The sequence below is a fragment of the Physella acuta genome, unplaced genomic scaffold (assembly GCF_028476545.2).
Source record: "Physella acuta isolate Inbredline_101_S28 unplaced genomic scaffold, ASM2847654v3 ptg000664l, whole genome shotgun sequence".
NCBI classification, from domain to species: Eukaryota; Metazoa; Mollusca; class Gastropoda; family Physidae; genus Physella; species Physella acuta.
The window spans coordinates 87,045-102,920 of NW_026732183.1; the positions used below are offsets into that span (position 1 = coordinate 87,045).

At 34.7% G+C, this 15,876-nt stretch overlaps 2 protein-coding genes across 2 annotated transcripts; one reads left to right on the forward strand and one right to left on the reverse strand.

Annotated features, from left to right (window-relative positions):
* The first annotated feature begins 637 nt into the window (after nt 1-637).
* LOC131948876 (major royal jelly protein 1) lies at nt 638-4,274 on the forward strand. Its single transcript, XM_059310577.1, has 6 exons — nt 638-924; nt 1,647-1,791; nt 2,403-2,647; nt 2,999-3,080; nt 3,189-3,452; nt 3,892-4,274. Exons 1-6 carry the CDS (start codon nt 681-683, stop codon nt 4,208-4,210), a joined length of 1,299 nt encoding a protein of 432 aa, XP_059166560.1. The 5' UTR covers nt 638-680; the 3' UTR covers nt 4,211-4,274.
* Nucleotides 4,275-4,688: 414 nt separating this feature from the next.
* Nucleotides 4,689-11,587, reverse strand: LOC131948889 (carboxy-terminal kinesin 2). The gene is made up of 16 exons (XM_059310601.1): nt 11,523-11,587; nt 10,334-10,420; nt 9,879-10,134; nt 9,555-9,629; nt 9,340-9,437; nt 9,098-9,234; nt 8,720-8,930; nt 8,315-8,482; nt 7,891-8,037; nt 7,672-7,794; nt 7,344-7,514; nt 6,890-7,051; nt 6,559-6,697; nt 6,295-6,434; nt 5,752-5,901; nt 4,689-5,446 (listed from the first exon to the last, which is right to left on the reverse strand). The coding sequence occupies exons 1-16, from the start codon at nt 11,535-11,537 to the stop codon at nt 5,405-5,407; spliced, it is 2,121 nt and encodes a 706-aa protein (XP_059166584.1). The 5' UTR covers nt 11,538-11,587; the 3' UTR covers nt 4,689-5,404.
* Nucleotides 11,588-15,876: the final 4,289 nt, after the last annotated feature.

Below are 15,876 nucleotides of genomic sequence, written 5' to 3' on the forward strand. Positions count from 1 at the left end.
ATGATGGAAGTCGTTCTAATAATGTGAACATTTTAAAATTTATGACGTTTAAGTTTAAGATACGGACTGTCCCAACATGAGAACCACCATGCCATTTTCCGGTGTTGTTTTTTTTTTAAAAAGCAAGTGATAAGAAAATTGTTTTGTGAATATTACTAAGCTAAATTAAACAAAGATAAGATAAAAATATTAAATAAAAGAACATAAACACCAAGATGTGGGAAAATCCACTTATTAAGTCCTAGAAGTTAATTCAGCACAGGTAGGTAGAATTGTTCAGTGCCTCAAGCAATGTTGATTTAAAACTGCTTTATAACAAAGATATAGGCTATAACCATTCTTTGTAATAGATACAAATGCTGGGGTAATATTAGACAATGTGCTTGATTGAATGATGGGATAGTAAAGTTGCACGCATCTACCATCAACGATAGAAGATCAAAGCCAGACATTTTAATGCTAAAAACTCAACTTTAAAATAACGCTCAGCAATAGATCTTAATAGATTCAATGCAGCATGCTCTATTTTGTTTTTCTCAAGTATTTAACTTAGTGCTTGGCAGACAATGCAATTTGATAAACCACTAGCATAAAAAACTAATAAATACATTTTTATTTCTTCCTATACCACGACTTCGTGACCACCTTTTAAAAAGAAACAACTTCACTAAAGGGAGATAATGACAATGTTGTTGTCCGTGTTACTGGGGACGATTCTACTACAGACCGTGGTGGTCAGATGTGAGGTTGAGTTTGAATTTCTTACGATCGACTGGGTATGGCCGAACACCAGCATGCGAGACGAATACATAGCTCGAGGGGATTACGATCCCAAGCTGTGTCACCTGTCTGCTATACAGGTCGACGATTTCAACAGCCAAACCAAAGTCTTTGTTACAGCGCCCAGACTAAAGGAAGCAAAAGGTAGGTAAATTGTTTAGATTGCCTCCCTTTAGTAATAATTCAAGAAATAGTAAATGGGTAATGTGATTGTTTTAATTAATTTCACATTCGACAACCATCCTGCACACACGCACGTACAGAAGCATAGACTGATAAGGTGCAATGAAGGGTGGTTACTTGGGTTATCTCCCATATATTCAACAACACATTTATTGCCGTCATCACAGTTTTGCCTCTAAAGTATAGGCCTATAATATAATTAATTCGATAAAATAAATTATTGATGTTCATATGTTTTTTAGACAGTGCCATCCATATTTTAAAAATGTATGAATATTTAATTAAAGTACACTACTAGCACAGCCATTCTTTCTTTTGGTTAAAGTTTCCTCCCTTTAATTGAATCAACAATAAATAGATAGTTTTAGTGTAGTAATATCGAGATTTTTTCTTCTGCTACGAGTTTCAGTGCATCTTTAGGATGTCAATTGAGTTGAAAGAAAGAGCTAGGCATTTCCCTTCTATATCAAAGCTATGTTTTCAACCCATATAAATAAATATGATAAATCAGCATTTAATAAAGCTTTACCTCACAGCTTATTTTAAGCCTTATTTCACAAATGATAAATGACTATTTCTTAAATAGACATACTTGACATTTAAACTTCCGCCCCTTGTTTTCTAATGGAATTCGGTTTTAATGAGTAGGCACATCAGTCTGATTATCACCTGGTTTTCTCTAGGGGTTCCTTCAGGCCTGAACACAGTGGAACACCTATCCCCTGACTCCAAAACTGGCATCCTGCGCCCTTTCCCTGACTGGGAGACCAACAAGCTGGGAGACTGCAATGCCCTTCAGCTGCCCATGAGCATAGCTATTGACCCCAGGTGAGATAACTTTCACAGAGGTCAATTCTGCTGCTTTTGTTGGGTCAATGATATTATTAGACTCATAAATAATGTGGCTACAAAAATGTCAGGAAACTGCAATTTTTGAGCATTGCTATTGACCCAGGCCAACTGTGCTTTTGTTGGGTGCAATAATTCCAAGAAGTGAGTGAGTGAGTGCTAAAATCATGTCATAATAGTTAATAGTAAATCATGAGCCTGTATACATTTTTAGGGAGGGAATAGAGTTAGTTAAATAAGTAGTTTTGGACTTAGCTTCTTTTTGTGTGCTTTTTTTAAAATTTAATTATTTTTTTTTTATTATGAGTACGCTTATTTCCAAATGAATTTGATTTTAATCTTACAAATCACATAAGTAAAGTACTGCAGGCCTCAAAGTTATTTAGTATAAAAATAATATTTGTTTCATTAATGTGTGTAAAATTATACATAATCAAACAAAAAGTTTCTAAAGCTACAATCATTAATATCATGTAGATTTAAAGGCACACGTTTTAAATCAAAACAGAAACATTAGCTAAGTGTGATACTGCACTGCCCTACATGAAAACCCATTAATTTGACAAAATATTTGGTTCTTTATTTTCTAGGACAGGGTATCTCTATGTGATAGATGTTGGGAGAGTGGGCGTAACATCTGACCACCCATCAAATCTATGTCCACCTAAGTTGGTGGTCTTCAATACCAGAGCTGGTGGTCTTCTGGTCAGGAGCCACGAGTTCCCAGATTCAGTGGTCTCACGCAGCACCAACTTCCTGAATGATATAGTGCTGGACTATGTTGATCTTGACCATCCTACAGGGGTTAGATATGCTTATATCTCAGATACAAAAGGTAAGTATGACACTGCTGGATTATGTTGTTACAGGTGTTAGATATGCTTATATCTCAGATACAAAAGGTAAGCACGACATAGCCACCTAGATAGAGGCACCTGGCTGTGGTCAGGCATGGAAATGGGAGGGTGCCCTCTATGCAAAACTTTGCCCTAAAACACTGCACAAATCTGTGGTGCACCAATAAGGGTTGAGGGATTATTTATTTATATTATATTTGTTGTACAACCTTCTGCTAAATCTGTAATAAAGAAAATAATTAGTTAAAACATTTTCCTATATTACTTTTTAAAGGAGTTATCCCCCTGTTAATCCCTACTGTTATGATTTATTCTAACCCATCTTTCAGCTGAACAGATTGTTGTTTTTGATTTCTCTACTAATGAAACATGGAGCTTTAACGATATTTCAATGTCAGCTGATGAAGACAGGTATTACTAAACAAAACATGAATACTAGTATTATAAAAGAATATTATGAAATCACTTTTATTTTTGTTATGAAGCTATTTTCTCCAAACCTTTTTCACCCCTTCGCAGCAACATAACAATTAATGGCGTCTTATACCAGTGGCCTTTTGGTATCAATGGCATTGCTATTTCACCTTCCTTCAACTACGTCTATTACTCTGCTCTTGGTTCCAAAAAATTGTGGCAGATTCCGACATGGGTCTTAAGAAATAAAAATGCAAATTTTCTCGATCATGTTCGCACTGTTGGTAGCAAGGTGGACAACTCTGATGCTATGGTTTTTGGTAAACAAGGGCTGTACTATGGAGCACTCTCCAAGAATGCAGTTTATGTGTGAGTTAAGATTTTGTTTACATTCCATTTAACATAATGAAATGTAAATAGCTGCCTTAATTAGTGTTATAGGTTTAGAGAATACAATAATTATGGGAGGGAAAGAGAATGTGCTGTTTGTGCAATACATGCAGTGGTCATACCAACAGATTAACTCTTTCTGCTCTATAGACTATTATATCTTCATAAAAAATTTAGACTATGCAAATATAGCATTAGACAAACAAATTAAAGTACAACCAGCACTATAGCCATTTTAAAAAAAAAATTATTGGTATGGGTATGACTATATATATTTATTTATTTTGCAAAATTTGAAATGTGTCTAGTTATTGTTTATTTTAAAGAAAAAACTGCTGCTATTGCATATGGGCAATTGAAAGGGAAACATCCCATATCAAAACAAGATTTTTTTACCAGTGCATTAAACTTTCACCAGATGGGATGCAGTAAAAGATGCAGTCAGCCAGGGCGTGAGTGAAGGGGAGTTAAAACTTCAAACAGAAAGACAACTCATCCAGAACTCGGAGACCATCCAGTGGCCAGATGGAATAGCCCTGAGTGGCGCCACTAACAACCAAGGTGTTGGCTCCCTGTATTTTGTCAGTGCCAGAGCACAGCTCTTTCACGCAGGAACTTTAGATATTTCAGGAGCTCAAGGAATCAATTTTAGAATATTTAAGATACCAGTCAATGATGTGAGTGCCTTATCTGAGCAGCCTTCTGATACCACCTATCCTCCAGTTATTGTAGGATAACAAAGCTTATTCATTTAATTTGAGATGTGTTCATTTACTTTTTAAATAAACATTTATTTTATCAAAGCTGATTTGTGTTTAGTTTAATATAGAAGAAAACAAATTCAAGAAGTTTTTTGTATGTGGGTTGAAGCCATAGATTTTGTAACTATAAATGATTGACTGGCTTGGTGTGAAAGTACTATCATTAAAATAATCAAGGCAAAAAAGTTAATATTCTAAATTTTAATGCAATAGTTTCAGGTCTATACCATACACCATTTTTGTTTCCAAAGTTTAAAATATGAAATTACCTAAATATACTACTAACAATATGAATCAAATAATATTCGAGTTGAATGTCAATTACTTCCTTAAAACTGCCAGATTTTTCAAAATGAAATGTAATCCTATTCCTAATTAAAGTAAAATCTTTCTTTTGAAAATGCCTAATGTATATTATAATAAATGTCATATAGAAAATAATGATTACATTAATGGATGTTTATGATAATCCTGAAGGTCACATGACTGTCATATGTAAGATTAGAAGAAGTGTGAAAGAAAGTAATAGAGAACAAGTCTGCAGAGACAGTGAGAACAATGTTTATATACATATGTACATTGAATTGCTGTTAAATGCTTGTCCGATAAAAATACAACATTAAAAACCAACACTCATACATGAAATGGATATGAAATAAGTAGTAAAGTATATTAATATGTGATTCAGCAAATAAGGTTTTGTTTATTTTTATCACTATTATTGAGTAAATATTTTATCATACACATCATTTATTCAAATGTACTAAATATAAAGCACCAGTTTGATTTTTCTTTTTGCTCAAAATTTGGTGACTAAAGCAGAATATAATACATCATGGATATAAATTATTTTAAAATTTTAAAACAATATAAGCTAATTAATAATGGACACAGGGTGGTCCGACTATGAAAATCTTAACTAAAATACTTTACAGTATCATAGTTATTACTGTGCTTAAACATAACAGTCATATCTTACATGTTCTGTCAATACACTTAAAACCTATGGACAGAATATACTATATACAGATTTCAGTTAGAGTGTAATGCATCTTTAGTTTTGTTTTAAAAAATACACTGACAACCAATGTAATCATTTCATTAACTCTATACAGCATCATAACATTTGTAAGCTGCCTCAAAACAGTACTGGTGAGATCATTTTCTCCTTTACTTTCTTTTCTGTGCTGTTCCTATATTACATTGGTTGACCTAAGAAAAAAATATTGATACAAATGTAGATCTTTTATCAAATTTTTAAACTACTGTTAATTAGCTCACCCAAAAAACAGAACACTTACTCAATGTGAGAAGAAAAATAATTTCAGTAAAGCAAAACAAATCTGACAAGTTACATTATCGCTGCATGTTATAGATTAGCCACAACAGACCAATTTGGTTTTATTTTGTTTTAATAAATGATCCAGTTAACTAAAAATTATGTATTAGCAAGAGTAGTTGTCGTCCCCCCCCCCCCCCTAATTAATGTTTTTCAAATAAAGTTAAAATATAAGTACCTTAGTAGCAAACCGCAATGAGTTAAGAGTTTCTGCAAAGCATTCTTCTTTAGGAGAGACGTTGACAAACATCAGGGTTTTGCTGTTACCACCAAGGGAGTTTTGTAACAAGTAAGTCAACTTCGAGTTGCGATATGGGATATGTTTGTCCTGCAGGGATGGAAAATGTATAGGCTATGTCAACAAAAAGCAGTAATTACTTTAAATGTAAGATATTAAATTGCACCAGATAGGACATAATAAAGCAGGTAGTTAAATCAACTACTTTTCCTTCTCTGTATGGCTGAAAGGGATTAGGGCAAGAATAATGATACTAGTACTAGTAGTTGCCTCTGTTAAAAAAACTAGATTTAAAAAAACAACTGGGGTACAATAGAAACAGAATAAAACATTTTAGTCCTATAGAAACAATAATAATGAGTAATTGTTAAAAGAAAGAAAAGTTAGTTTTAAGAACGGTCAATATTATGTTTTATGCAACGTCAGGTCAATGTACCCTAAGGCACAAGACTGAGAATTAGTTAGACTGTTACATTATCTCACCTTATTCCCTAAGGCCATTATAACATTGCCAAGGTTACTAAGACTCTTGTTGATTGCCTGTGCTTCAGTCAACCTTTGACCCTCAGAACCAGAATCTTTAATTCTTTCACTTCCAGCAAGGTCAACCAAATTCAGCATACCTAAAACAGTAACAGATTTATTGGACCTTACTTTCACTAACACCAACCATTTTAAAATGTTGCATGTTACAATGCTTGCATAGGACACTAAACCTAAAAATGATTTAATATGAAGTAAACTAACCTTTACAAGATTCGCCTGTAATGCTATTTGTGCCAGTTAATCTGAGCTGAAACACTGAGTGACTTCGCGACGATCTTTCATTGCATTTAGTTTCAGCAACTGCTCTATTTTCGGAGGCTTTCATTAGAAGCTTCATAACCTAGGTCAATATTAAAAAAAGCATGAAAGATTAACTAAAACAAACTTTTCAATACTATTATTCCACATGAGTACAAATTCTACATAAAGTAGTTTTTAATTTTTTATTCTAGCAGATAACTATTGTTCAGGTAATTTCAAATAATTATGGTATGTCAAAAAGAGAAAGAAGGGATGTAATAGAGTGACCAACCTTGTCCTCAGATTTGACTTCTACTATAGTCAAGTTCGGGATAAAAACATCTGTTTCACCCTTTCCTTGTAACTTGATTTCTAGTTTCTCATCTTTTCCTTTACCAAGTAAATCTCTTATGGTTTCATTGTAGATTTCCAACATGGAAACTTGAATCACATACTGAGGGGGAAAAGATATTGGAAAGTTAAAATGAGGGTATTTACAGCAGTAGTCATATGTCTATGTATACATTCAGAAATGTTATGTTCTTTCTGCCATTTAAATGCCAAATTTTAAAAACATCAATATAAAAGTGTATTAGAGGCAGGCCAAAATGAATGGATGTATCGTTAGTTATGCTGAATCATTGAATGTAGTGGATGTCATGGGAAATCAATGTTTTATGGTTTAGCACAGTGTATCATTTAAATAAACATAAAAAACAAATAAAGGATTTAGAATGAATACTCACACTCCATCCTTTCTTAACCAGGTCATTACATGTAGTGAATATCTGTTGCACAGTTCTAGGGATCATGCCCAGCTTAGACTCATCATTGAGTGATCCTTCCATGGTGAATGTTTTGCCAGATCCTGTCTGGCCATAGGCAAATATGCACACATTGTAGCCATCTAAAGCACTCTGCAAGATTTTAAAAGGGTTAACATGTAATCCTTATATTAATGATAGTTCACTGGCAGCTGCAGTATTTCATTATATCATTATTGTCACCATATAATTTATGCATAATTAATTGAATTTAAAAAAAAAAAGTAGGTCATTTTGTTGTTCCACCAACCTGCACCAATTGTGATATTTCTTCAAACACTTCAGCTTGTGAGGTTTCTGGTTGGAAAACTTTATCAAATGAGAACTCATATTTGCTTGCCCCTTTCCCATTTCTTGTAGAATTCAGTACACTCTATAATACAAAAAATACAGTACATTCTCTATATATTTACTACACTAATATAGTAGTTAATGTGACAATGTCTGAGGTACAATACCATGTACTAACCTCATTAACAGAAATATCTGACAATTTTTCGAGTTCTAACATTTTTTTATCCATATCAGGAAAGTTCATGTGACTAATGATGCCATTGTTGCCAAGTTGTTCGTCCCCAAGCAGCGGCCGTACTCTACAAAACACCCGAATGTTGCCCTAAAAAGACAATTTGAAATGGCGTAAAATAAAAATGCTATATACCATTTGCTCATTCACAATTATAAGTATTAGATATAAAGAACTAGCTTGAGATCAATATCAGAAACAGTGAAAAAAAAGAAGCTTCCACCCATAAAATTTTTCAAATTAAAATATAAATAATATAAAGAAACAGGCATCTCTAAACAAGGGAACAATTTAATATTCCTCTATGACCCACTATGAAGGTTAAGAACAAATCGTTAAAAAAAGAAAACAACAACCCAGAACTTACTTTGAGCTCTTGAATAGTGTTGTGCAGTTTCCTCCTCTCAGTCTCATGATCTCTCTCCTTTTGTTGGTAAACTTCAATTGCTTGTTCTTTTAAGCGAATCACTTCTGACTTTTCAGCAATTGTTGCATTGCGATCACTTATATCTCTAAATGCATTGTCAAGTTGGAGCTGTAAAAATGAAATAAAACTAAAGATAACAACTTTTGCAAGTGTTGTGCAGTCTGAAATCTTTTAAAACAGACACAGTGAATTTTTTAAAAATAATCGGCATAGATTAAGTATAACTAGGTACTGTATTGAAAAACATGTTTGTATTTGATTAAATACTTATTTATTAATTATGTAATCATTCCTGAAGATAATTTTAAACTAATGTAGCTAATGAGTGGATTATTAATGATTTACCTTGGTGTGATCAAACTCTGCTCTTAATGTGGCTTGAGAGGCAGTCAGTTCTGCCAAAGTGCACTTTAGAGCACCAAGTTCTTTTATTGATGCAGCAAGTTCACCTTCTAAAGTAGACTTTTGTCTTTCCAATGATGACTTTTGGAACTCTAAATCCTCTATTTCCCTTTTCAGTTTTCTTTTGGTTACTTCAAATTCCTGTTCAGCTTGACTAAGTATGAGATTTAAAAAAAAAGAGGTAATTTTTCTTCCCCTTCTCAAATGTAAATATAGAAAAATGATTAGGTAACAAGTAAAAAATGTAAAAAGTTAATTATCATGTATTAAAATAACTAACCAAAACAGTGTGCAATAGACCTGCTTCATGAAAAGACAAACCTCAGTTTGTTCCTGAGATCTTGTATATCTTTGAAAGCTGTTTCACTGGCAACTTGCTTCTCAACTACATCTCCACTCAATTTCTGATTTATGGACTCCAGCTGTGCTATACGATCATTGTACTGAGAAAGCTGACCCTGAAACACATCAAGATATTAATAAATTATTTGTCAATTATATTATCAAATCAATTCATTAAAAATAAAAAAAAAAAGCCTAAAAAGTAATTAAGTGAGTAATACCTGCAAAGAAGTGCTGTCTTTTGCTTGACGCTGTAGATGATTTTCCATATCCTGGAGACGTCCTTTCAGGTCCCATGCTGGTCGTTTCTTTGGAGCACCTGTATATGTACGAATGTTTGTAAATTATATTTAAAATTCAGAAACATAATGGCAGCTTGATGTTAATTCACGACTAAACGTAACACCACAAACACATTCATATCATACATCCTTACCTGTGCTAACAACTGTCGAGTCTAGGTTGTTGTTTGCTGTATTAGATTTTACAGCTACAACAGACTGGGCTGTTCCTAGAGTAAAAAATATCTTATCATTAATATTAGCAACAGTAGTCTTTGTTTAGCAAAATAATTCTGATTTTTAAGAGATCCCACCCCAGAAAGTATTTTATCTACTTTTCTTTCGATTGCTTCTATCAACACAAAAACTATCCTGTAGCAAGTTTCAGGAAAGTGAATCAAGTTGATTAACAACACAATTTAAAAAAATAAATAACTCTTTTCTGAGTGAAAAAAACAAACATTGAACGAGTAACTTACTTGGCCTTGCCACAGTACTCGACACAGTTTTTGATTGTGCTCTATTTTTCTGTACAACTGTTTGAATATTGCGACTTGTGATAGGGCCACCAATAGGTTTTTTCATTAAATTAGAAGTAGATCCTGTCTTTTTAATTCTAGATGTGGTTGTTGATACAGAAGAAAGTGAAGAAGCAGAAATTGATCTGGTGCTAGAATTGAGTAAATTTTGACTGGGGCCATTATCAATACGTGATTTTTTTCCAGAAAGAACTGGCTGAAAAAAAAAAAAATCCACAATGAATGCCAGATTACTAGATATGTAGCCTACATTTTAACAGCAAACTATTTCTATGATGCATACTGGAACTGTAATGGTTCTGAATTATATTTTAAATACTCATTAAGTAGTGTAATATTTTAATTTAAAACAACAATAAGAAATTAAATATCATAATTAAAATGACAGCATGTACCTCATTATCTGGACTACGGGCCCTCTTTAAGCGAGAACCTGGCAGTGGCAGTTTGCTAGTATTGCTTCTGGTAGATAAAGGTTTCCTCTGTTAGAAATAAAATGTTTTATTAAAATGTATTATATAGATCTAAGTAGCTATAAGAAAGATGAAACATGAGATAAAAATCATAGGACCGCCCCAACTAGTGCTATGTAGCCCAGACCCTCATGCAGATGAAGCTCCATTAGCTGGCAAAATGAAATCGAAGTGACTACTCGGAAAAAGATTTTTCGCCCCAGCGTCTCCACTTGGTTGGCCAAAGATAGTTCAGTTCAGCGCATACACAGTGACCGTATAGCTGGGCTAGGGTTATGGCTAAGGTTAGGGCTAGGATTAGGATTTTGCGGTTGTAAACACACACATGCGCAGTACCATCGAAAACATTGCCGGGAAGGCAAGTCGTAGTTTCTCTCCATTGCGCATCCGTATCTTTTTCCGGCTAGAATTGGCCAAATGAAATAACTGGGGACAGAAACCCTTCTAGGAGAAAAGCTCTAAAACAGCTGTCATGCAGATTGTTCTTGGGTGGAAAAAGGCCTTTGCGCCCATTGTAAGCCAGCAAATCCAGAAAGAAAAGCAGGCTGAAGTCACAGTCAATGTGCCATATCAGTCATCAATGATGATGAGAACTATAATCTAGAATCACTAGAATCTACTCTAGGAGACTCAGAGTAGTCTAGAGTCTAAGTCTAGCAGAAGAAACAGTCTGCCACTCTTCCTGTTAAACTGTGTAGTTGTAGGCTGTAGGCCTACAATTTTACAATAAGAAGTCAAGTACTGGTAAGTCAAGTGTAGTACTAGATAGATCCAAGTAGTCTAGTTTTAGTTGATAAATAATAGATTTATTGTAGATCTAATCTAGATCTATAAGTTACTAGATCTAGATTGGAAAACAGACAAGTAGGTTGAAGTAGGCCTACTGAAGTAGCAGTGAGTGGTAAGTGGTAGCAGGGTAGGTGGCTCCCATCTCGGCGTCATGGGTTTTCTTCTAATCAAATCTAGATCTAATTAGTTTTAAATTCGTATGTATTATGTTGAGGCTTTAGACGAACATCCATTTGTTATTGTCAATGAATTTTCATATAAATTAACCTCAAATCAAATAATGACTCTTAACTCTTAAAATATTAGGCCTACTCAAACTAACCTCCTCGCCCTCCATTATGTTACTGTAAACACTTTTGAATTTCCTGTTAGAATGTTAGCCTTGTTTCATTGGTTGTAATATCATTTAAAAACTTACGCCATTGGCTTACACAAAAGGTATCATTTAACCGAGAAGATTTCTTCATCCGGCTCATACAAGCTGGATGTTTACAATTTTTCGCGTAGGTTGGTTCCCTTGCACTGTGCCTTGACTCTTACAGCTAAATTTAGTAGCCAATGACTGCGGACAAGTGATTAGGAACTTTTTCGGGGAACCAATCATTGCTTTTTACACGGGGAAACATCATAGGCCTAAATGAATAAACCTTGAAATCAACACGGTGAAATGTAGCCTAGGCTAGCAGACAACCACTTGCTCGAGGCTAAATATAACCGAACCACACGGAAACAGAACTAGAGATGCAGCCGCCGCTTATTTTGTGAAAATTTCAACTATAATTTTGTTTCTAGATTGTGTTGTTTCATTTTTCTTGAGAGTTACAAACATGGAGCTTTATTATTTAAAATCAAATAATGGATGACATCAGATTCTCTGTTCACTTCATAGTTAGATCTACTCGCCTATTTTTCCGTCCCTACGCTCTCTCGCGTTTATTTGCGGCTGTAGGCCTAGTGATGTGAGCTGCGTACAAAACTAATTCTTTTGTGCGTGATTAGGCAAATATATGTGAGTGCTCAGTTTAAACACGTTTTAAGTTGATCTAGAGTCTAGATCTATTTCTTAAGTCTTAAAGTTACACAAGTTACAGTTGGTCAAGTTTTGTTTAATACTAATTGTTTAAGTAAAGAAATGCTTAAGTTGGGGGGGGGGGGGGGGGGGTAATGCCCTGTTCCCAGGCCTAAATTATTTTAATATTAGGACTAGATCTAGATCTAGGGCCTAATAAAATATTTACTTTTTCATTTTACTTAAAAGTCTAGTAGAAGTCTATAGCCCATAGCCTAATTCTAATTCAAATTGTTAGCATACTACTTACTTACTACTAGATTCTACTAGCTAGTCTAGATCAGTAGATCTGAATCTAAAAACTAGATCTATTCTATATTAATCTAGATTCTAGATCTATAGGCCCCTATATTATATAGATCTATCTACTAATATCTAGGACTAGTCTAGACTATTTTATATTATATAAAGTAGGTCTTAGGTTGTTGCTAATGATTGATAAAGCCAAACAAAGCAATGCATTCTCCAAATATAAAGAAAAGTAACCAGGAAATGCAGACCACCTTTCCTTAGGCCTTAGTCTTCAGTATAATCTAACTTGATTGCTGTCAGTGTCAGGCCTAGAGTTCTAGATCTAGTCCAGAATCTAGAGCTAGTCTAGTAGAGATTATGATATAGTAGGCCCTAGGCCTATAGATTCTGATTTAAAATGTAGGTCTAGCTTTTAACATTTTAAAATGTGTTTATTGACATATTAATCTTCTGTGGGAATTCAGAAAAATTCAAGAAAATGCCTGGAATAGTTGTGTGCGGCAGGAGATGGTCCATTGGATCTGATGATTTAGTAGTGCCTATGATATTTTTGATTTTTATGCACATGACCTGGTAAGTAGTGAAATAGATCTGTTTTATTTTCTGTTAATTCTGTTTGTATTAACGACAACGTTTAAAGTGTTGAATACTGGGCTTAACTTAACAGATGCAACTTTATTCACGCTATTAATAATCAGTGAGTTTGTGTGACGCCTGGCTTATTGAATCAGGCCTAACTTCCAAAGCATCTCCGCTCCACTGCACTGCTTACAATGTATGTGACATATAGGCCATATAAGCCTATCAGTATTTACATTGATTTTTCTGACTCAGTCTGCACCTCTGGCAACAGCTTGCTCTTACAGCAGGGTTGCTATGTTGATTTTTAAGGTTGTTTTTTCCATTAAAATTTCAGCTAGAAATCTAGGTCCAATGAATCTACTGTGAAGATTTATTTCCAACATAGAAGAATTTGTTTCAATTTAAACAGCATTCCTCAACCATATTAATTTTGATAAGCATCATAAACTAACAAATATCCACTTTTTCCTTAGAAAATCAGGGTGTGGAATCAGGTTGACCTGGGTCACCTGTCTAAAAACTATCCAGTTTCCATTCTAGGCCCCATATGTTCTATACAGACCATGTTGACTGTAGATAAGAAAGCACTTTGACACTGGGGCCAGCAATTTTTAGTTAGGTGCCCCTAACCGTGTAGGGATGTAACAGCATGGTTAGTGGTAGAGCGCTCAATTCCTAGCCCAGAGGTCTTGAGTTCAGATCTCGGTCTGGACTCAAGACTGTAGGACGTCCCTGAGTCCACTCAGCTCTGATGGGTACCTGACTAAAGTAAAGGGGTATTAAATGTGGCTAGACCACAGCATCCCTTCATATACTGAGTCAAGAAACATGTGAACTCTACTACATCTTCCCTATAGATCCTTAGGTATGAAAGGGGTCCTGTTTAATGTGAGATGGTGAGCACAAGTCAACTAATCATACCCATACATCTGTAAAGTTAGTTTAAAAGAAATGATAGTTCAAGCCAGAAATTAACCAAAGCCTGATTTGATGTAAAAAAATTCATGCTCTCCATTGGTCAGATTTAAATATTCATCTTGTATGATTATTTGGTTTCTCAATCACCAATAGCTATAGTTTATTACAATATTTATACATCAATTTTTTTTAGTAATTTACAATACTTAATATACTTAAGAACCAAAACATTAACAAAGAAATGTTAAAAATATTGTATAATGATGTCACACCTCATTCTACAACCCCCCCCCCCCTCAAAATTGCAGTTGAATTTTTCTTAAAACATCGATATTTTTCCAAAATCTTGTCTGAACTCTGTCAAAATAGAGTATTTTAATCAATTCCGATTACAATTTATTAAAAATTCGTTTTCTAAAATTGCTTTTTTATAATGCAAAAGTGTGACGTCGAAACATCCGATCCCCCCTCCCCCTCATCACACATCGTCACAAAATTACGGACCCCCCTACGAGTGTGACGTCATTTATGGATGACCCCCTTACAATTACATCTCAAGAAGGACCGTGTTTCTCTTCTTTGTGGCGTGTTTGCTCAGCGCAGATTGCGCAATCCTGATATAGAAGACTCAAAAAAAAAAGTTTTAGACCTTGTCCCCAGAGCGTCGTTTTGGACTCACCACTCATTGGTTGAAATCAATACCGAGACACATCACGCTTACACTTCCTTCGACAACCGGACCCTTTGGGAGTTGGCACGCCCTGACACTTCAAGCCACTACACACACGTGCACATACCGGCTTCATCGCGGCTCATCCAGATCATTCTGTGTACACTTTTACTTTGGGAAATCAGCACGAAGTACAATCTCTGATTATATTTATACACGCCGAAAAAGCATTATAATTATAATTTCATACATAGAATTCAGTTTACTGAATTAGATGTTTACCGTATGATGATTTATATGAACGATGCCTTGAAATCAACCTGTTAGTTAACCAGCGGTACAGCTAAGCAAAATTGTGTTCTCCGAAATCACAGGGGTTCACGTCGATACAATTTCTGTTGATTTATTGTATGGTGTGTCTTGATGAGATTGCATTCCCTGTCTTGCGAAATTTTGCGTTGCCCTAAGCTTAGTCGGTATTAGACAAGCCGGAAGCGGACGCTGATCATTGACATTATATAGGCAGGTTAGAGTGCACAATGGATGCTGCGTGCTTATGCACTCATTTGCTCTTTAAATATGTCGACTCATTGATTTCTTTGGCGTATGATTGAGAAAATAATTACGAGTGTAATTATTGACTTCATCAATGTCGTGTTTGAATAGTCATTACACTGCCCTTTTACTAAACCACTGCTAGCTAAGGAGTTTGGTCATAATTTTTTATCTATGTTACTTAGGCTTTGTTTGATCTTCTATGTTGTGCCCGAAGATCATTGTTTATTAATGGGTTTAATCTGCACGTTTTTAAAAATACATTTAAACGTAGTTATTTAAATCTTAATTTAAAGACTTTTTTTCGCTAATAGTTGCTCTTAACACCTTGAGATCCTTTAAACTTCTTTTCAAAAACTATCTGGCTAATGCTCATTAAGTGATCACTGACCACGATGCCCCACCCTCAAACCTAACACACAATCAGGCCACTTTCTCGTTAAAAGGCAAGCTGGAACGCGACCAACGCAACAGGATAATTTGAATCGTTATCATCGATTACGTTTTCTATTCTTTACCCCAATAGAGAACCGTTGTTTCCCTAAGAATGTACCCACTAACCCTATCTCTAAGGGTTAACGTATCGATTTGGGCAATACAAACTAAATGAAAACGCGAATCAATAAAAAC